General features: G+C 52.9%; 1 protein-coding gene across 3 annotated transcripts; it reads left to right on the forward strand.

Moving 5' to 3' along the window:
* The first annotated feature begins 102 nt into the window (after nt 1-102).
* Nucleotides 103-20,560, forward strand: SIRT2 (sirtuin 2). Of its 3 annotated transcripts, none has more exons than XM_070450911.1 (16): nt 103-296; nt 1,131-1,177; nt 4,248-4,296; nt 4,560-4,673; nt 8,115-8,156; nt 8,286-8,392; nt 8,514-8,570; nt 9,186-9,254; nt 15,253-15,382; nt 17,704-17,763; nt 18,074-18,129; nt 18,279-18,355; nt 18,443-18,494; nt 19,429-19,499; nt 19,643-19,709; nt 19,827-20,560. In XM_070450911.1, the coding sequence occupies exons 1-16, from the start codon at nt 170-172 to the stop codon at nt 19,983-19,985; spliced, it is 1,284 nt and encodes a 427-aa protein (XP_070307012.1). In that variant the 5' UTR covers nt 103-169; the 3' UTR covers nt 19,986-20,560. The 3 variants fall into 3 exon arrangements, with proteins under 3 accessions (XP_070307012.1, XP_070307013.1, XP_070307014.1); XM_070450913.1 differs by lacking the exon at nt 103-296 and adding an exon at nt 426-455; XM_070450912.1 differs by lacking the exon at nt 1,131-1,177 and having other exon boundaries at nt 261-296.
* Nucleotides 20,561-20,604: the final 44 nt, after the last annotated feature.

A 20,604-nucleotide genomic window follows, 5' to 3' on the forward strand; every position in this document is an offset into this window, starting at 1 on the left:
ACACCGTGACCAATCAGAGTATTCAGATGGACTGCGACTCTCTACCCTTTCCCACTCATTCCGCGCGCCCTTTACCAACATGGCTGCGGACGCGAGGCACTCTGGGATTCGTAGTCCGGCCCTCGCGTGTCTCCTCTTACCTCAGAGGGGCACGCTCCGGACGTTTTTTATGGCTCCTGGGAGTTGTAGTTCTTTGACCTATCTCGGCCCCCTCCTGTTTCCGGTGCCGTCACGGGATAGAGCAGTTGGTGACAGTCCCGAGGGCCCCCGCCCCGCGCCCATGGCCGATCCGGATCGTGAGTCGGGGGCCCTGGTGGGAGGGTCGGGCCGTGCCGGGGCCTGGCTGAGGGCTGCAGGCCCCGGGGCCCGAGGGCGGGAGTTGTGGGGCAGGAGATGTGGGCTGCATGGAGGGGAATGCGGTTCAGGGAGCCGTTGTGATACAGATTGCTAGATTGGTGGGTTTCTGGTTTGCGAGGTTTTAAGGGTCCGCTTGCCACGTCCCCGAAGTTACTAATGATAGCGTGTGTCTCGCACCTTAGTTGCTAAGGACCCTTGTTATTAGGGACTTAGAATACCGCTGTCCTGGTTGCTAAGGGTACCTGGTTGTTAGTGGGACTGTAGGGTGTTCGGGGACCCCTGGTGTCCCCTCCTATCTCTTCCTTCCTCTTCTAAACCTACCATCTCGCCCTTCCGTTCCGCCCCCACCACCTCTTCTTGCAAACCCGCCTCCAGGCCCAGTATCCCTTATCCTCTCTTTCTTTCTGCATTTTCTTCTGCTTGTAAACCTAACCCTCCCAGCACACACTCCCACACTACTGTGTACTTCCTAACTCTTCCTAAGTCTTCCTTCATGTCCTTATCTGCTTTACTTTCTTTTCATTTTCCTAAGCCTCCCTATCCCAGCCTCTTTGTCCTTCACCAACCATCTCTCCTCCCAGCACTCTCCACTCTAATAAGATCTGCTTTTCTTCATTTCCCTCCCTCCATCCACTCCCTTTTTATACCCTCACCCCCATATAACTAGGTTGGAGGGTCTTGTTGCCCCTCCCTGCACCCCCACTTGGAAGCCCTTCATTCCCCCTTAACCACTCCTTTCGCCGTAACCACGTCTGCTCCCCCTCCTCCCCCAGCCTCTGACCCCGAGGAGACCCAGGCAGGGAAGGTGCAGGAGGCTCAGGTGAGATGGGGACAAGGGTGGAGGGAAGGAGAGAGATGGACTTCCCACACCCCACACGGGGGGAGGTGGCAGAGGGAAGTCAGAGACCCCAGGGCCCTCAGCTCACTGCCCCAGCCCCCCACCCCACCTCCCCTTGTGGTTCAGCTCCTGGGGGAATGGTGGATTCTGGGGCCTGTCAGAGAAGGGTGTGCGGCCTAAAGCCTAGGCCTGCCCTTGCAAACTTTCCTTTCTCCTTGCACACCCTTCCCACCCGCTCTCCCTTCTGAACCTCGTTCCCAGTGGGCAAGGAAGAGATTTGGTTCCTGAATTCACAGATCTCACAGACGTGTGACTCGACAGTGACTCTACTGGTGATCATGAAAGTAGCGCAGGGCACTTTGGGAGCGCAGAGTAAACAGTGTGAGATCACACAGATTCCAGCCATACCCTTCCCGGGAAGAATCCACAGGCTGATCTCGGAGTCAGACTGAGATACAGCACATGGTAATAGGTGTAGAGTAATTTAGGATTTTCTTAGGCAAGGTGAGAAGTGGTGTCCCAGGCAGAGGGTATACTAGAGGGCGTGAAAGAGTGTCATGTGTTCAGGATTCAGGTGGCTGATTACCTTGATGGTTAGCATTTACCGAGTTTTTAAGCCAGCTGGGTACTCTGCTTCGTGTTTGATGGGTATCCTAGCATCCCGGGGGCAGCGGTGGAGGGGAGGGGTGCGGGTCTACTGTGGTTATTTTATAGCCAAGGAATTGGAAACTGAGTTCTTTAACAACTTGTCCTCTGTCCATTGGCTAGACGACCAGGGACAGGTTTGCAACCCTCGGCGCCTTGACACATTGCCTCCCAGATGCTTCACTGGAAGCGGGGTCACAGAGGCTCCACTATCACCTTCAGCTCCCCCCGAGACCAAGTTGCTCCCACGTGCTGGGCAGGGCCCTCGCCTCCTTCCACAGAGCTTCACTGTCTGCAGCCTGAAAGCGTGCCAGCCCACCCACAGACACGAGGTCGCGGTTCACATGTAGGGCAGAGCAGAAGCTGTGACGAGAGCACCCCACAGATGCATGGCCGAGCCACACCAAGGGGACAAGAACTCCCTGTCAGGCCAGGCTTCTCCCTCGCCTGGCTTCCAAAGCCCGGCCACTGTTAGAGAAAAAGGTTTCATGTGGAAAAGGGACCCTCAGTCCCAAAGAGAGCGATCCGAGGGTGTAAATTGCAGCATTGTGCGATACAGCCAAACTGGAAACAGCCCAAACGACTGTCAGTTGATGGGTTAAATGAACTATGAACCGTACAATGCAACACTCTGTAGCTGGCGGGTCTGTGATATATTGTTTGGTGGAAAATGCGAGGCGCGGCATTGTACTGTGGGGCGACCCATTTCTGGGGAAATAATGAGTTTTCAGTTCAGTTCAGTTGCTCAGTTGTGTCCGACTCTTTGCGACCCCATGGACTGCAGCACGCCAGGCTTCCCTGTCCATCACCAACTCAGAGAAAAAAATCTGGAGTAATTACCATTGTACTGTTAATAGTGGCTATCTTGAAGGGGAGGATGGGGTGGGAGGGCTGGACTGTGGGTGAGGGACTCATGAGGCAAGCACCTTCAAGTTATACATTGTCTAATGGTCAGAGTTTTGTACAGCTTATAGATACAATCTTAGAGCAAGGAAACCTGGCTTTCCTGGTGGCTCAGACAGTAAAGAATCTGCCTGCAATGTGGGAGACCTGGGTGGGGAAGATCCCCTGGAGAAGGGCATGGCAACCCACTCCAGTATTCTTGCCTGGAGAATCCTATGGACAGAGGAGCCTGGCGGGCTACAGTCCATGGGGTTGCAAAGAGTCAGACACGACTGAGGGACTTAACACATTTTTACCCAGTGGTGACCGTGAAAAATCCCAGACTTGGAGCTGGCTGGCACCATGGTAAACACCATAGATGTTTGTGATCAGATGATTAAACTGGGGAAGCCAAAGAGAAAGGCCTTTGATGTGGAGGGCTAAGGGTGGACCCAGACAGGTCAACACACAGAGAGCAGGAGAGTAGATCATAGATGGAGACGGAGACTAGGAGCTAGGGCGGAGGCCGGGGCAGGGCCCCTGGAGGGACAGACTGGCCCACGTGGAGCCCCGGGGACGGGACATGCTATGGCAGGAGGGCAGGCAAGGGAGGCAGGAGACATCTGGCAAACACAGGGATAGAAGCCACACCAAGTTAGGGCCCCAGGGGGAGGAGCAGGTTTGGAAGAGATGCTGAGGCTGGTTTGGGACACCGTGAGAATGAGGGGTCTGGGGTCACACTTAGGGGGAGGCATCCAGGGGCTGTGGAAACCCTGAATCTGGAGACAGAAAGGTGGCATCGTCAGAGACCAGGCTGAGACCACTGGCGTGAATGGGGGAGCTAGCCCAGGGAAGGCGGACAGAGACGGGAGGGAGGACCCAGGACAGAGTCCCAGACCCGCAATTTGGGCACCTGGCCAAGGAGAGGAATTGATAAGGAGATGGAAGGGTTGGAAAGGTGGAGTGGGGGGGGGCTTTAAGCCAGAGGGCTGAGGTGAGGACCGAGGTGTGAGGACAGGGTGAGGACCGAGGCGTTTCTACCAGCATTATTGACGTAGCTGAGGCGGCTGCGGAGCTGCTGGGCAGGGCAGGGGCCTGGAGGGGATATAAGGTGAGGACGTGGACAATGGGAGGTGATGAGAGCAGTAACCAGCATTTCCTGAGCACTCGCCGCCACCACCACCCCTGACCAGGGCTGTTGTGAGCGCCTCACATGGCTCACAGCCCTCCAGGTGGCCTTCCTCCGTCCTCCAAGCTCCACTTGTGAGAGCAGGAGCTCGGAGACTCAGTAAAAAATGCAGTCACCCACAGGAGGCCACACTCCTCTCAAGTTGCAGAGTTGGGTTTCCAACACAGGCAGCCTGTCCCAGAGCCCACACGTGCCCCCAGCACGGGCCCCTCTGCCCCTCACTCCCTCAGGCCCACCTCCCAGCCACAGCCTTTCCCCAGAACCCTGGTGTCATCCCCTCTTCCCCTCCCTAACCCCACTTCTGGGACCTCATCACCCCACCTCCACCCCTTCCAGGACTCAGATTCAGACACTGAGGCAGGAGCCACTGGCGGAGAAGCAGAGAGTGAGTATCTGCCTTGGGAGCACGGTTCTGGGGGGTTCTGGAGGGTGGTTTAGGGCAGGGATCCGGGTGTTCACCTCCACTGAGGGTAACGTGCAAAGTGTGTAAGAACAGATGCAGTGCTTCAGGATCCCTGGCCGGGCCAGGCATCCAACCTTTAGTCGTGGGAAGACAGGAGACCCCAGGGCTGGGCAGGGGCACTCAGGACCTCTGTGTCCCCTTGAACAAACACCCTCCCAACCACTGTCTCTCTTCTTTTTGGCCAGTGGACTTCCTGCGGAATTTTTTCTCCCAGACTCTGGGCCTGGGCACCCAGAAGGAGCGACTCCTGGACGAACTAACCCTGGAAGGAGTGAGCCGCTACATGCAGAGCGAGCGCTGTGAGTTCCCCGCCCCCCTGGGCGCCTTCCTGCATGACTCCACCCCCACCCCCCCAACACACTTCTTTCTCATGACTTCTCAGCCCCAAAACATTCACAGCTTACGTCTGCGAGTCGCAAGAAACCCAACTCAAACTGGCTGGTGCCAAAAAGGGAGTGTGTTGATCCTGTAACTGTTGATCCTGCAGTGTGGCTGGATTCAGCAACTTCTGTGCTGAGCCATTTTTTGGCTCTTCTCTGTATTGGGAGCTCCTGGCAGCTGTAAATACAAGTTCTACCAGTCTAGCAGCTCCCACTGAAAAACAGCCTCTTTCTCCCAGTGGTTCAAGCACAAGAGCAGAGATTGGCTCTGATTAGCCCAGCTTGGGTCACAGTCCTACCCCCCGAACCAATCACCGGGTCTCTATTGGTCAGGCTTGTTTATTAGAGTGAAGATGCTAATAATAGTAATTACCTTATAAGATTATGAAATAGACTCTTCCCCCAGGTATCCCCATGGCTTCCTCCCTTCTCTTTGGGACCACATAGACTGTAGCCCACCAGGCTCCTCTGGCCACGGGATTCTCCAGGCAAGATTACTGGAGTGGGTTGCCATGCCCTCCTCCAGGGGATCTTCCTGACCCCGGGATCAGACCCTCTTCTCCTGCATTGCAGGCAGACTCTTTGCCATCTGAGCCACCAGGGAAGCCCCAGGATTATGCAGAGGGAATCCATAGATTCATAGATGTGAACACCTGAAACAGAGCAAGCATTGCCTAAGTGTCCCATGACGATTCTTACAGGAGGCTTGTTCCGGGCGTGGTGCAGAGATTTTTTACCAGGTCACCGGGTAATTTATATTTCTTGCCTCAAGTTGAGGTCACCAGAGTCTGAGAAACCGAGCCCTTGGCAGTCCTTGACTAGAACAATCGACCCTTTGAGGGTCCTGAACAGCCTTTTGTTGAGGACATCCCCTCCAGTTTCCCTGTCCTCCAGCTGCTGCCATCTCTCCTCAGGCAGCCAAGCCGGACGCCCTGAGCCCCCCTCTCCTGGAGCAGCGGCCTTCAGCCATCTCCCGCCTTTGTTGTTGTCGTTTAGTCAAATCATGTCCGACTCTTGCGATGCTACGGACTGTAGCCCGCCGGGCTCCTCTGTCCATAGGATTTCCCAGGCAAGAATATTGGAGTCAGTTGCCCTTTCCTTCTCCAGGGGATCTTCCTGACCCAGGGATCAAACCCGCATCTCCCACATTGGCAGGCGGATTCTTTACCATGGAGCCACTCAGGAAGCCCCATCTTCTGGCTTGGGTGGGCCCCAAAGAGAATACAGGCAGTGGCTACAAAGCTTTCGTTCCGTCCATCCTCCTGCACCTGGGTTTTAGAATAATTGATGGTGCCTGTGAGGGGATAATAATAAATGATAACAATGAATCGGGCTCTCACCTTTTGCCAGGCACTGGGTTACGCACTTGGCAGGCACCCCCTCATAGGGTCTGCACAGGAGACCTGTGAGGAGTCGGCTGGGCAGAGGAGGAAACTGAGACACAGAGAGGTTGTGACCTGGTACGGGGTTACACGGCTGGAAAGAGGCAGAGTCAGGACTCCTGAATCTAGAGTTCACACTCACTCCCTTCTACTGAGTCCGCTGGGTCTGCCAGGCCTGATCCGATGGCATCGTGACACCCCAGAGGCCCTCACACTCGTGTGTGTCCATCAGCCGACTGGCGGATGCCAAGGGTGCTGCGCGGCAGGGCTGCCAGCCAGCCACCAAAGAGGCAGTCAGGCTATTTCTGCACAGCCCTGCATGCTTGTGAAATGACTCCACCTCTCCCCGCCCACATCTTCACATCTTTTCCAAAAACTGGTGACATTGGGGGAACAAAGTGCTTATAGGGATATGAATCACAGGTCTGAAGAAGTTGAGTACTAGAGTCTTGAAGAATCTTTAGTGCCAGTCATTGATCTCAGCTTCACAGGAGAGAATTCCTTGTCTCAACAGCCCCCACGAGGCCAGTACAGTGATTGTGTCCATTTTACAGAGCAGGAAGCTAAAGCCCAGCATGGTGATCTGAACTAAGACCCACCCCCTCCCCACCCCCCACAACCCTGCTGGTGCCCAGGAAAGCCAGGATTGGAAGCCCTTATCCACTCTGCTGCTCACTGTGTGTGAGCTGAGAATGGCCCAGCTTGGATCCTCACCTGAAAATTATTGACTTCTGGTGGCTAACATGCATTTGATTATGGAGGGAAGGAATAGGATGGAGGAATGTGTATCTTAAGCTGGAAATAGATGGCTGTCCAATATTGTGTCCAGAAGATGAAGAGGTGGCCAGAGATTTTTTTTTTTTTTTTTTTTTCACAATAACCTGCAGCACTTCTGGGGGAACACACCCTCCCAGCCTTCTCCCTAAGATCTACTTCTCACTAAGATCTCATGTGTTTGTCTAGATCTAGCTGGGAGGAGAAACTTCCCTCCAAGTGGCCTTTTTATGAATCTTGCTACACTGGTGTAATCTTTTTTTTTTTTTTTGGTCATGCTACACTGTCTTTATTCCAACTGTTGGATAATTTTTCTTAACAGTATTCTGTGGTTTTTTAAGTTTATAGATTTCCTGGAGTAGATCTAAATCTTTATACTCTTCATTTTTCTTAAGATGATAGCTTCATAAGCTGAAATCTTCATATATATATTTTTAGACAGTCTCTGAATATCCCATAGATGTAGGGATCAACAAACTTTCTTCAGTTCTACTTCAGTGAACAGCTGTACATTTGTCCCAACCAGAAACCTGAGAATTATCTTCAACACCTCCACCTAACCCCTCAAGGCAGCACATTTCAACAGTCACTTGAAGAAACAAAGTGTTAGTCTTTCAGTAGTGCATGGGCTGTAGCCTGGCCAGGTTCCTCTGTCCATGGGATTTCCTAGGCAAGAATACTGTAGTGCACTGGTGTAATCTTAACCGATGGGTTCTTTGACCGCATGCTGGGTCTTCCATCAGTCAACTGTATGACCCCTTCCCCTGTCTAAGCCTCAGTTTCCTCATCTGTAAAATGGGAATGTTAATACCACCCACCTTGAGATGGCTTAGAGAGCCAAGTGCTCGCCACAGGGCCTGGCACAGAGTAAATGGCTTCAGGAACTGTGATAGGTGCAATTACCTAAGAGGTAAGAATGGGAAGGGAAAACATTGCTCTTTTTTTAAAAAACTTTACTTTTTTAATCATTACGTTCAGTCCATGATGATATATCTGATTATTAGACAGCAGTGCCACTTAGAAGTTTTTTAAGTTGTAAAAAATCAATTGTAAACATCAGTTCAGTACTTAATTTATGGCAAAGACAACTCTCTTAAGGTAAACAGTTCATATTTTGGAGCAATGTTTGATGTTCAAAACAACAATAAACAAATGTAAGTTGAAAAAGAGAAAAACACATGCTGCCTAAACTCTCCTCCTCCAGGTCGCAGGGTCATCTGTTTGGTGGGAGCTGGAATCTCCACTTGTAAGTGCTCCCCTCCCCCAAAAGCCACTCCCTGGTTGGGGTGCCCCTCCGAGGGCCCGGGGAGGAGCTGTGTTGGGGGGTGAAAGAAGAGGGGCCAGGGTCCCTCATTGATTGCCCCGCCTCCCCCAGCTGCAGGCATCCCTGACTTCCGCTCCCCAAACACCGGCCTCTACGCCAACCTGGAGAAATACCGTCTTCCCTACCCGGAGGCCATCTTTGAAATCAGCTACTTCAAGGTGTGTTGCACAGAGCGGAAGGTTTGTCGTCACGGGGGGTGGACAGGGCCTCCTGGCTCCCGCTCACATCTCACCAGGGGCATCTGGGTGCCCACCTGCCCTCCGGCTCTCTCTCCCACAGAAACATCCAGAACCCTTCTTTGCTCTCGCCAAGGAACTCTATCCTGGGCAGTTCAAGGTGAGCTCTTTCTTGTGGAAGTGGGGACAGGAAAAATTGGGGGCCAGCAGGCATGGGAAGGCCCCCTTCAGGGCCCTTTAGACAAATAGCCTGCAACTATTAAATACATGGGACCTGGTGGCCAACTCGTTAGGATTCTGGGTTTTCACTGCCGTGGCCCAGGTTCAATCCCTGGTCAGGAAACTGAGATCCTGCAAGCCTTGAAGCATAGTAAAAAACAGAACAAAACAGCGTGGGCTTTGGGCCCAGACTACCTGAGTCCAAGTCCTGTTCTCTCATTTCCTGCTCTTATGTCCTTGGACCTCAGTTTTCCCATCTGTAAAATGGAGCCGATAATCGTGAAAAGAAATGCTGTGAGGCTTATATGAGCTAATGATACATGTAAGAGCCCAGACTCTGGAGCCAGGCTGCTTCTGTGCCCACGCCAACTCCACAGTTTGTACGACTTTGGCCAGACAGTCACCCTCCCTGAGCCGCAGTTCCCCCACCTGGGAAACGGGGATAATGAAGTTGTGTGCCTCATGGTGTGAAGAGTCCATGAGGAGAGGCAGGTCTGGAGCAGCTCCTGGCACAGGGCGGTACACAGTCAGCATCACAGTGCTTGCTTCCCTCCAGCCCACCATCTGCCACTACTTCATCCGCCTGCTGAAGGAGAAGGGGCTGCTCCTGCGCTGCTACACACAGGTAGGCAGGACCTCGGGCGTCCTGGGGGGAAGGGGCGGGCAGGAGGGGTCAAGAGCTCAGGCCGCAGCCTCTGTTGTGTGACTTGCAGTGAGTCACGTCCCCTCTCTCAGCCTTCGTTTCCCTCTCTGTGAAACAGGCCAGGGGCTTGCCTGGCAGTCCCGTGGTTACGACTCCATGCTGCTTCCACTGCAGGGGGCACAGGTGTGATCCTCTTCAGGGATGAGGACTCCACATGCCACACAGGATGGGTGGGAAAGAAAAGCAGAGGCCAGAACCACCTCACCCTCTCAGGCCTGTGGTAGTGTGGCAGTGACCTCCCTCGGGGGGCCACCCCGTGAGTACTGAGAAAGGACCCCGTCTCTGAGCAGACTCCTTTGGCACCATGTTTTTTTGGGTTTTCCATCAGATGATCTGAAGTGACTTGGTCTAGCACGATCACTGAAGTGTAAAAGTGTTAGTCACTTAGTCGTGTCTGACTCTTTGTGACCCCATGGACTGTACCCACCAGGCTCCTCTGTCCATGGGATTTCTCAGGCAAGAATACTGGAGTGGGTTGCCATTTCCTTCTCCAGGGGATCTTCCCCATCCAGGGATTGAACCCAGGTCTCCCACGTTTCAGGCAGATTCTTTACCATCTGAGCCATCAGGGAAGCCCAGCACGATTGCTGCACCCTGACGGTTTTCCAGTTGGTGGCCATAGAGTCTTAAGAAAGGGGCAGCTTCTTATGATTTGCGCAAAGGCCTTGTGTGGGCCATGGGGCCACAGCTCGTGAATGTCAGGCAGTTAGCTGAGGGCCTCACCCAGAGGTCCTCAGGTAAGGACAGCACACATTCTTGGCTTCCTAGTTGGTGAGACTTTTGGGGTCTCACATACTCAATAGTGAAAAGTGTGCCCCTACTTTTGTTTTATAAATATGTATTGAATTACAAGACCTACTAGAGCAATGATACCATGCCTGCTCTAATTTATATCTCAGAACCCAAAATTATAAAATAGAGAGAACCCACAGGTAGAAATAGGTGTTCTATTCTTTTCTTCCTGGCCAGGCAATCTAGAGCCTGCAGCCTCAGAATCTGCCACCAGGGGGAGGATGAAGTCTTTTTTTTTCATGTCCAGAATTCTCAGAAGGGGGCAGGTACTCCCACCTAGGGCCGGTGGGGGCTGTGGGGGAGCCCCAGGTCAGGATAGACCTGACCTTTTATCCATGGAATGCGTTCAGACATGATACAAACAGCTCACCTGAAGCCAAGCACCTTCTGTGTGTGATTTCATGAAATCTTCACCACAGCCCTGCTTTCAATCCTGTTCATCAGCTTCTGTCCCAGTATGTCCTGAGTGCCAACCAGTGCCAGGCCCTGCAGGCAGTAGACAGAGGGAGCAGACATCCCTGCCCTCCTGGAGCTGACACTCTAGGGTGGGGAGGGACAGTGGATGAGAAGGATGAGTTGAGTATCTAGTCTATCTCATGCTGAGACGTCTATGGAGCACGGCTGAGCAGGAAAGGGGAATCAGAAGTTCTGTTTGTGCGTGGGGAGATGTGTGCTCTTGTGAACAATAAGTCGGGGAAGGCCTTACGGAAAAAAGGAACATTTAAACAAAGACCTGTAGGAGGGGAGGGAGGGAGCCATGGGATCATCTCAGGGAGAGAAGCAAAGGGCACAGACAGTGCAAAGGCCCTGAGGTGAGGCTGCACTTGGCGTGTTCAAATAGCTGGATCTGAGTGAGCGCGGAGGACAGCAGTAGAAAAGGACAGAGGAGATGAGGTCAGGAGGTGACAGCTGGGCCATGTGGACATTTGGGGGCCCCCGGGAGGGCTTTGTCCTTTCCCTGGTGGGAGGTGGAGCCACAGGAGGGCTCTGGGCAGGGCCAAGGCATGATCTGCCCTGGGTGCTCCAGGGTCCCTCTTAAGTGCATGTGGAGGGCAGGCTGCGGGAGGGAGCACTGGGGGTAGGGGTGGGCACAGAGACCAGGGAGGGGGCTGCAGTGATGATCCAAGCAGGAGAGGATGGAGGCTGGGCCAGGGAGGGGCTGTCCAAGGGGAGAAGTGGGTGACTTGTGAACCCGTTTTGAAGGTGGAGCCACCAGGACTTCCTGTTGGATTGAATGTGAAACAGTTCTTGAGAGAAGGAGAGGAGTCAGAGATGGTTGGACATCTCTCAGCCTGAGCACCTGCTGTCTTTTACTGAGATGGTGGAATGTGCAGGCGTTGGGGGCAGAGGAAGAGTTTGGCTGAAGGCACGTCGTGGTTAAGATGCCTGTTAGACAGCCACATGGAGCTATAGGCAGATAGTCAGCCAGACACTAAGGCGTCTGGACTTGAGCTGGAGAGCAGGAGAGACCAGGAGATCACAGGGGTCCTAGCACGAGAAACCCAGGCCCAGGACCACGTGGTTCATCCCACATGCTCAGAGGGCTGACTCCCCAGCTCCATATGAGGCACCCCCTTCTCCTGCCCCAAACCACGAAAGCACAACAGCTGCAGGGTATTTTTTACATGAAAGCCAACATGAATATGTTCTGGGGTCAGTGTGAAATGTGATGGCATTTCCCCTTACTTATAATATTTCACACACAGATTTAAGTCTACATGTATATTCACACTGGCGCATTACATTACACACAGGTGGAAACATTTTTCCACTCTCATGTTTCATGAAACCCTTCTTTTTTTCAACTCCTCCTCACCCTGTTTTTCAACCTCAGCCACTTTTTGAGTCACTGACCCAGTTTTCTAGAACACACTGTCTTCACGTCTTCCTGAATTGTGACGATGTAGCACTTTTGAAGCGATGCTATTTTATCTCAAGACACAAGTATCCATTCAAACAGAAGAACAGTTGTTTCCTTCAGTCAAGTCCCTGTGATCTCTACTCTTTTAAATCTGTATCTGTGATGTTTACATTATACATCGGGTTTATACTCAGCTTTCTTTCCCTAAAACCCTTACTTGGAAGACCCTTCCTTACACTCACCCACATAGCAGCTTCATGGTTTTTATTAACTAAAAAAAATATTTTTCCCATTTATAGGTGAGAAGTCTTTTTTTTTTTTTTTTGGCTGTGCTAGGTCTTCGTTTCTGCACAGGCTTTGCTCTTGTTGCAGCAAGCAGGGGCTGCTCTCGAGTTGCAGTGCATAGGCTTCTCACTGCAGTGACTTTTCTTGTTGTGGAGCACAGACTCTAGGGGCTTTGTGCGGGCTTCAGTAGTTGCTCAATTGCCCCTAGTTGCCCCTCAGCATGTGGGATCTTCCTGGACCAGGGATCAAACTCATGTCTACTGCATCAGCACACGAATTTTTTTAACACTGAGCCACCGGAGAAGCCCACTTCATGCTTTTTAAAAGCATGTCAGTCAGAGACGTGATATCTTGAAACTGAAAGTGAGCTAACGTTTGACAATCAAAAGAGATAGCAGATGAAAACTCAGACTTCAGGCTCCTCTTGCAGATCTGGAAGAGCTGGCTACACCCCAGGTGGCTTTCTGGGGGTGGTGGAGGGGGGAGCAGTTGACTAGAGCTGAGCGGCCCACCTCCTCCTCCCCACACCCTGTTCCCTGCCTGGCACCAAGGCCAGACGTCAGCTGCTCCGTGTCTCCATGCGGTCATTGCTGCTTGTCCTTTATACTGAGCCTCTTAGGCCATATTCCCCAGCCCCAGCTTCCCTCCCCAGGGGCCGCTAATGTTGCCTGCTTCTTGGGTTTCCTTTGAAAACAGTCCACACTTAGGCAAGCAAACGCACAAATTCATATGTTGATTTTTTTTCCACATCTTGTACACAGGGCCTTTTAACATCTTGAAGAGATTGCTTCATGCCAGTACATACAGGTCAGCCACATCATTTTTTTTAAAAGATAGATTTTTCCCCCCAAGATTTGTTTGTTTGTTTTTTGGCTGCACCTAGTCTTTGTTGCTACGTGCAGGCTTTCTCTAGTTGCCACGAGCAGGGGCTACTCTTCATTGGTTGCGCTCTCGTTGAAGAGCGCATTGTAGCTGCACTCCTCGCTATGGTGCCATGGCTTCTCGATGTGGTGGCTTCAGTCGTTGTGGTGCATGGGCCCTAGAGCACAGGCTCAGTGGTTGTGACACATGGGCTTAGTTGCCCCAAGGCATGTGGAATCTGTCCGGCCCAGGGATCGAATTCATGTCCCCTGCATTGTCAGCAGATGCTTAGCCACTAGAACACTCAGGAAGTCTGGACACATTCTTTTTGCTTTTCGGCTGTGCTCACAGCTTGCAAGATCTTAGTTCCCCAACCAGGGATTGAACCCAGGCCATGGCAATGAAAGGACCGAGTCCTAACCGCTGGACTACCAGGAAACTCCTCAGCCACATTCGTTTTTGTTTATTTGTGGGTGCCCCATCAAAAGTGGCATCAAGGGACTTCCCTGCTGGTCCAGTGGCTGACTCCAAGCTCCCAATGCAGGGAGCTAAGGTTCTATCCCTGGTCAGGGAACAAAATCCTGCATGCCACAGCCAAAGATCCTGCATGCAGCAACAAAGATCAAAGATCCCTCGTGCCACAACCTGGTGCAGCCAAATAATTTTTTTTAAGTGGCATCAAAAGGTAACACAGAGGCACGTAGGTAGCCCTTTGACATGCCATTTAGTTATTTGCATGAGTAGTAGTGAGTAGTGTTAGTTGCTCAGTCATCCAACTCTCTGCAACCCCATGGATGGACTGTAGCCCACCAGGCTCCTCTGTCCATGGGATTCTCCAAGCAAGAATATTGGAGTGGGTTGCCATTCCTTTCTCCAGGGGAATCTTCCCCACCCAGCCATCGAACCCAGGTCTCCTGCCTTCTTTACCATCCAAGCACCAGGGAAGCCCAGTTATTCGCATACACACTGCTTGCATGTGAGGAAATCCAGGAACAAAGGCAAAACTAGCATTTCTAGTAGGCTGGGGCAAGGGAAAGCCACAGAAAATCTGGAAACAGAGACTCTCGTGTGCATGTTTTGGGGATAAACTGAGGGCTGACTGGAAGCAGAGAGGGCAGTTGGAAATGGAATGGTGGTTTGCGGAGTCTCCGGGAAACCTTATTGGGTCAGCTGTGGGCTGCATGTGCCTGGCCATCTCTGTAACATCCGCTAGGTCCTCCAGAAGCACCTGCCTTGGTGGCATTTCCTTGTGGGCAAACAAAAGCTGCTCCAAAATGGCTGAAGAAAGCACCAATGAGAAAGAGACAAATATCCTTGTGTATTGACTAAGGAAAGTAATTCTGTCTGAAAAGAATACAAGTTAATATATTATCTATCAACACAAATGTGAAGGAGACAAATATCCTTGTGTGTTGACTAAGGAAAGTAATTCTGTCTGAAAATAATACAAGTTAATATATTATCTATAAACACAAATGTGAAAGAGACAAATATCCTTGTGTGTTGACTAAGGAAAGTAATTCTGTCTGAAAAGAATACAAGTTAATATACTATCTGTGCAGCAGATCACAGTAAGAAACCCGACTGTTAAATAGAACTGTAATTAAAACTCAAAAAAAACTTCCTGATTCATTGATTTGTGTTAATGTCTGGCCAAGCCTGCCACAGACAGCTGTGCAGGTTGGGTACTGCACAAGGATGCCATATCTGAGAGGGCTGTGTTTACAGTAGAGACACTGAAGATTGGTACATTTATTTCACCAAATTTCTGACTGGTGCCACTAGAGTGTCTGGTTCTAACAGAACAAATCTTCCACAAAAGGGAAGCAAAATGGCCTGATTTTGCAGAAAAACACCAGGGCTGGTTGGTGGCAGTGGCCTGGGTTCATAGGCATTTGAGTTTGGGCCCCTGCCTTGAAGTGTCCAGGGCTGGCTTTTCAGAGGCACAATCAGCGGGAACCAAAGAGTTTTAGACATACCCCTGCCCCTTGCCTCGCCCCTCCTCTCTTCTCACCCTATCCCACTTGCCTCTCTCAGCTGCAGTCCCCTGCTCTGTCTTCTGACCCCTGGGAGGGGAAGGTGGTTCACTCCTGACCCTCTCCCCTCTGTGTCTCCCTCCAGAACATAGACACCCTGGAGCGAGTGGCTGGGCTGGAACCTGAAGACCTGGTGGAGGCCCACGGAACCTTCTACACGTCGCACTGCATCAGCTCAGGCTGCCGGCAGGAGTACTCGCTGAGCTGGATGAAAGGTGAGGGGCTGGAGGTTACCCCCGTCTGCTCCTCAGCGCCGGGGACAGGGTCTCCATTCACAGACACCAGCTCAGTCCTGCGCAGCTCTGCAGCTCTTCCTTTCTCTCTCTCTCTTTTTTTTTTTCTCATTTGTTTATTTATTTGGCTGTGCCAGGTTTCAATTGGGGCATGCAGGATCTTTGATCTTTATTATAGCATGCAGGATCTTTAGTTGGGGCATGTGGGATCTAGTTCCCTGACCAGGGATCGAACCCAGGCCCCCTGCATTGGGAGTGTGGAGTCTCAGCCACTGGACCACCAGGGAAGTCTCTGCGGCTCTTTTCAGCAGGTAATGGCAGCCCCTAAGATGTGAGGTGGCAGTGGGGGTTCTCTGCTCCCAACCCCACCTCATAGCCAGGGTATAATGGATGCAGGCTCCAGACACGGCGACATGTGTTAGCATACCGGCCTCCACGTGGTCATCCAGGCTGTTGCGTGAGGTCATGAAACCCTAGCCCTTTGTCCTTTGGGTGCTTTGACCCCTTCTTACATGAGGGCCTCTTCCAGGCCAACACAACTACATTCTAAGAAGAGCAGAAGTATCTAAGAGAACTTTCTGTGGTGAGGGGCATGTTCTACATATATCTTCACTGTCTAACATAGCAGCCATCTGCTCCATGGGGCAATTGAGCTCTTATAATGTGGCTAAAATGACCAAGGAACCGAATCTCTTAACTTTCTTCAGCTTGTATTATTTAAAATGTAAAAGCCACATGTGGCTCTAACCACCATATTGGACAGCACTGCCCCGGAGACACAGGACTCAACCAGCCCGTTAGCCGGATTCAGGTGAGCGGAGTCTGTGACATGTGAGGCTGGCACAGCCCTGGTATGAAGGCTGGGTGGGGGCTGTCCCTGAGGGAAGAGACTCCAGGGCTCGCTAAAGTCACTGTCCCTGTTCATGTGAGGGCAGAGTATCCAAAAAGAGAAGAAGAAGGAAAAAAAAAACCCAGTCAGTCCACATTTCTAGAATGCCCCTGAGAGTTGATTTCTGATATCCATTGTGCTGATTAAGAAGCCACTTATTTCATCCATGCAAACCCATTTCTGACCTTCTTTATGCTGATTTCACAAAGCCTCTGGTGTCCATTTGGGACAAGGACAGCTGCAGTGCTGATAGTAGGGCTTTTGGAGTGTAGCCCTTCTGACAAAATGCCAGCTGACCGCCCCTGGGGCAAGGGTTCCTGAATGGCCCAAGTGCGGGCAGCTGGGGGTCATGTACAATTAACATTATCCCTTTATGTGTCCCTTGCAGCAGTAACACAAGCATCACCCACAAAACATCATGAGCTGTCAATGCAGAAATATTTTAAAGTAAATGGCAGACCTTAACTCAGTGCTCTATAAATATTTGTTGAAGGAGCGAGTGAATATTTGAATGAACAAGCTAGGATTCTGTGGGTTGCAAGTGACAGAGGCCTTTACAGCTCTAATTAATAAGCAGTGAGGAGGAGGATTGTCATAGCATGGTGTGTGGTGTGGGAAGGGGGTCTGTCACTGAGCCTAAGAGTGGGAAGCACCTGGACCTAAGTTTTTGTCCCCATCCCAGGATTATCTGCATAATTCTTCCCTCTATGCCACTGACCTGGCACCCACCAGGTCTCTCTGACCTGACCCGTGATGGAAGTAGGGCTGCCCTCACGGACCCACGGGAAGGGCTTCCCCGGTGGCTCAGTAGTAAAGAATCCATCTGCCAGCGCAGGAGACACAGGTTTGATCTCTGATCCGGGAAGATCCCACGTGCTGTGGAGCAGCTAAGCCCATGTGTGCGCCACAGCTATTGAGCCTGTGCTCCAGAGTCTGGCAGCCTCAGCTACTGAAACCTGTGTGCCCTAGAGCCCATGCTCCAAAACAAGAAAAGCCACCTCAATGAGAAGCTCGTGCACCACTACTAGAGAGTAGCCCCCGCTCGCAAAAACTAGAGGAAAGCCCATGTAGCAATGAAGACCCAGCACAGCCAAAAATAAATAAATAAAATTTAAAAAGAAAAAAAAAAGACCCATGGGAAGAACTTCACTCCCAAGTCCAGATTCCCCAAGTTGGGGGTTGATGGAACCCAGTTGCCCCTTTTGGGACGTGTCTGTTTATTTGTTTGTTCTTTCATGTAATGGCTGTAGGCTGGTGCTGGGAGGAGGTCTTTCCTGGGCAGGGCAAACGCCCCAGGAGGCTCCCCCATGATTGAGATGTGTTTGTATTGACAATGAAGGGGGTGGCATGGGCAGGCTGCAGCCTCGCCCAGTGCCTCTTACCTCTTCCTCTTCCTCCCCTTCCCCACACCCAGAGAAGATCTTCTCCGAGGTGACTCCCAAGTGTGAGAAATGTCAGAGCTTGGTGAAGCCTGGTGAGCCTTGGGGCCTGGGACCAACTGAGGTAGATCTGGGCTGGGACCCTGCACACCCGCTAACCCCTTCCCAAGAAGGCCATGCTCCCTATCCATCCACTCCACCCTGGTCACCCTCTCTCCCTGACTAGGGGTGAGGGTGCCGTAGCCCCCGGCCTATTTCCCACTGCCCCATCCACACTCCCACCCCAGCCCTGGGGTCCGCCTTCTGCTCCTGCCCATTCTCTCTCCCCCTCCCTGTCTCTGTCCCCCACTTTTTCACCATCTCTTTCTGTCCCCATGTCTGTCTGTCCATCTATCTCCCCCTCAGATATCGTGTTCTTCGGCGAGAACCTCCCAGCGCGTTTCTTCTCCTGCATGCAGTCAGTAAGTGTCCCAGCCGCTCCATCTCGGCCCACGCAGGGGCAGCCTAAGTCCTGCCCTGCGGCAGGTGGCTTCCCCAAGTAGCTGCGGGTGGGCTTGCAGTGGGGGACGGGGGCTGGCAACTGACCTCACTGACCGCTCCTGCTTCGTAGGACTTCCTGAAGGTGGACCTCCTTATCATCATGGGCACCTCCCTGCAGGTGCAGCCCTTTGCGTCCCTCATCGGCAAGTAGGTTGGGGGCTGGGGCCGTGGGGGGCTGCTGGGGGGCCGGGGGAGCCGTGACAGGCCCTCACCACTCAGCTCACCATCCCCCAGGGCGCCCCTGTCCACCCCGCGCCTGCTCATCAACAAGGAGAAGACTGGCCAGGTGAGTCCTCTTCATCCTACCCCGCCACCCCCACACACGAGCCCCACATCACCTCCCCCAGACCCCCTGGGAACCAGGGCACAGGTCTCTGGGGAAGCCCAATACTCTGGGCCCCTCATCTCAGACCTGGGGATCTTGGAATCCTCAGGGGTCAGGTTCCAGGCTACCCCGACTCCAGGGTCCCACAAGCCTCGGGGTCAGTCACCCTTTTTTATCTGGCTTTTGTCTGTAGTAGGCCTTCGTTGCTGTACTTGGGCTCTCTCTAGCTGTGGCCAGCAGGGGCTACTCTACTGCAGTGCATGGCGGGCTTCTCATTGCAGTGGCTTCTCTTGTCGCAGAGCACAGCCTCGAGGGTCTGGGCTCAGTAGTTGGGGTACACGGGCTTAGTTGCCCTGCAGCATGTGGGATCTTCCCAGACCAGGAATGGAACCCATGTCCCCTACATTGGCAGGCGGATTCTTAACCACTGGACCGCCAGGGAAGTCCCATTCACCCTTTTAAGAGGGGATGATAGAACCCCAGCTCAGAGCAACTTAAGCCAAAACAGGAACCTTGAGCTTCCCGTGACTGAGAGTCTGGGCTCGCTGGCCCCCGGGCTGGGAGCAGAGCCGTCAGGAGTCACCGTGCCGTCTCTCAGCTCTCTTTTCAAACTGAGGTGACCTCTGTGCCAGGCAGGGGCTCCCTCCCTGGGACAGCTGTTTCCTCCAGCAGGCGAAAAACACACTGTGTGGCATATATTCTGCTCAGCATTTTCTCTGCATTAACCCACTGACAGTATCGTCCTCTGAGTGGGTGTGGTGATTACCCCCACCCCACAGAGAAGGAGGCTGAGGTCCAGAGAGGCCAGGCCACTTGAGCAAAGTCACAGAGCTGGGGTTCAAACCCAGGCCCCCTGGCTCCAGGGTCTGTGCTCTTAGCTCCCCCTCCCCCACAGACTGACCCTTTCCTCGGGATGATGATGGCCCTTGGAGGAGGCATGGACTTTGACTCCAAGAAGGCCTACAGGTGAGGCCTGGGCCTGCAGCGGGGTGAGGTGGGGCCGGGGAGGGACGGGGCCCAGGTGGGAGGAAAGGCATGGCAGCAAAGGACAGGCAGAGCCACTGGTGCTGGGACAAGCCTGGGAGCTTTGACTCTTCCCTCGCCCTCAGGGACGTGGCCTGGCTGGGCGACTGTGACCAGGGCTGCCTAGCCCTTGCCGACCTCCTCGGATGGAAGGTGAGGAGCTATCACCCCAGCTCACCCCGAGCCTAGTCCTTGGATCCCCCTCCCACAGGTCCTCTGACCCAATGATGCATGATGACCTCTGACCTCTGTGAACTTTGCCCCCTGCAGAAGGAGCTGGAGGACCTTGTTCAGAAGGAGCATGCCAGCATAGATGCCCAGTCGGGGTCGGGGGCCCCCAACCCCACTACTTCAGCTTCCCCCAGGAATTCTCCACCACCTCCCACCAAGGACGAGGCCAGGACCACTGAGGGAGAGAAACCCCAGTGACCATTGCATCTCCCAGGCAGGACGCCCAGCCTTGGGACAGCTGGCCCCAACCAGCCCTGGCCCTCCTCTAACTTACAGCTCTTTTCTGGGGAGCTCAGAACATTTCCTCAGTGTATTAACGATTCTCTCCCAAAACTGGTGTCCCAGCACCCCTGACCTCATCAAATCTCTAACATTCTTGGTGGCGGAGGCTTGGGCAGCCTGTCTCTAACAGCCCACAGCCTCTAACCACCCCTATGGCCAAGGATCAGCCCCCCTAATCTCTAACTGCTCAGGGGGCCAGGGGTACCTCCAAACTGCTAACTGTCCCAGGACAAGAGCCCCAGGGCCCACACACTCTCTACTGCTCCCAAGGGTCCGTGGCCAAGTAGCTGAAACCTAACCTATCCTGGTTGGGGGGTTGTGCCCTCTACGCACCCAGTGGGGAGATCCGAGCCTCAAGGCCTCCCAGGCCTCTGCCTCCAACTCTGAAAAGTGGGTGCTAGGCCTCCTCTCTTGGGTCCCACTTCCCATGCAGGGGTGGGCAGATGGTGTTGCTTATTAGAGACGAATTAAAAACAAAAAACAACTACCAATTAGCTGTCTGGCCTCACTGTTCTTTTCTGGGGCCCAGAGGGAA

The sequence above is a fragment of the Odocoileus virginianus genome, chromosome 20 (assembly GCF_023699985.2).
Source record: "Odocoileus virginianus isolate 20LAN1187 ecotype Illinois chromosome 20, Ovbor_1.2, whole genome shotgun sequence".
Classification (NCBI taxonomy): domain Eukaryota; kingdom Metazoa; phylum Chordata; class Mammalia; order Artiodactyla; family Cervidae; genus Odocoileus; species Odocoileus virginianus.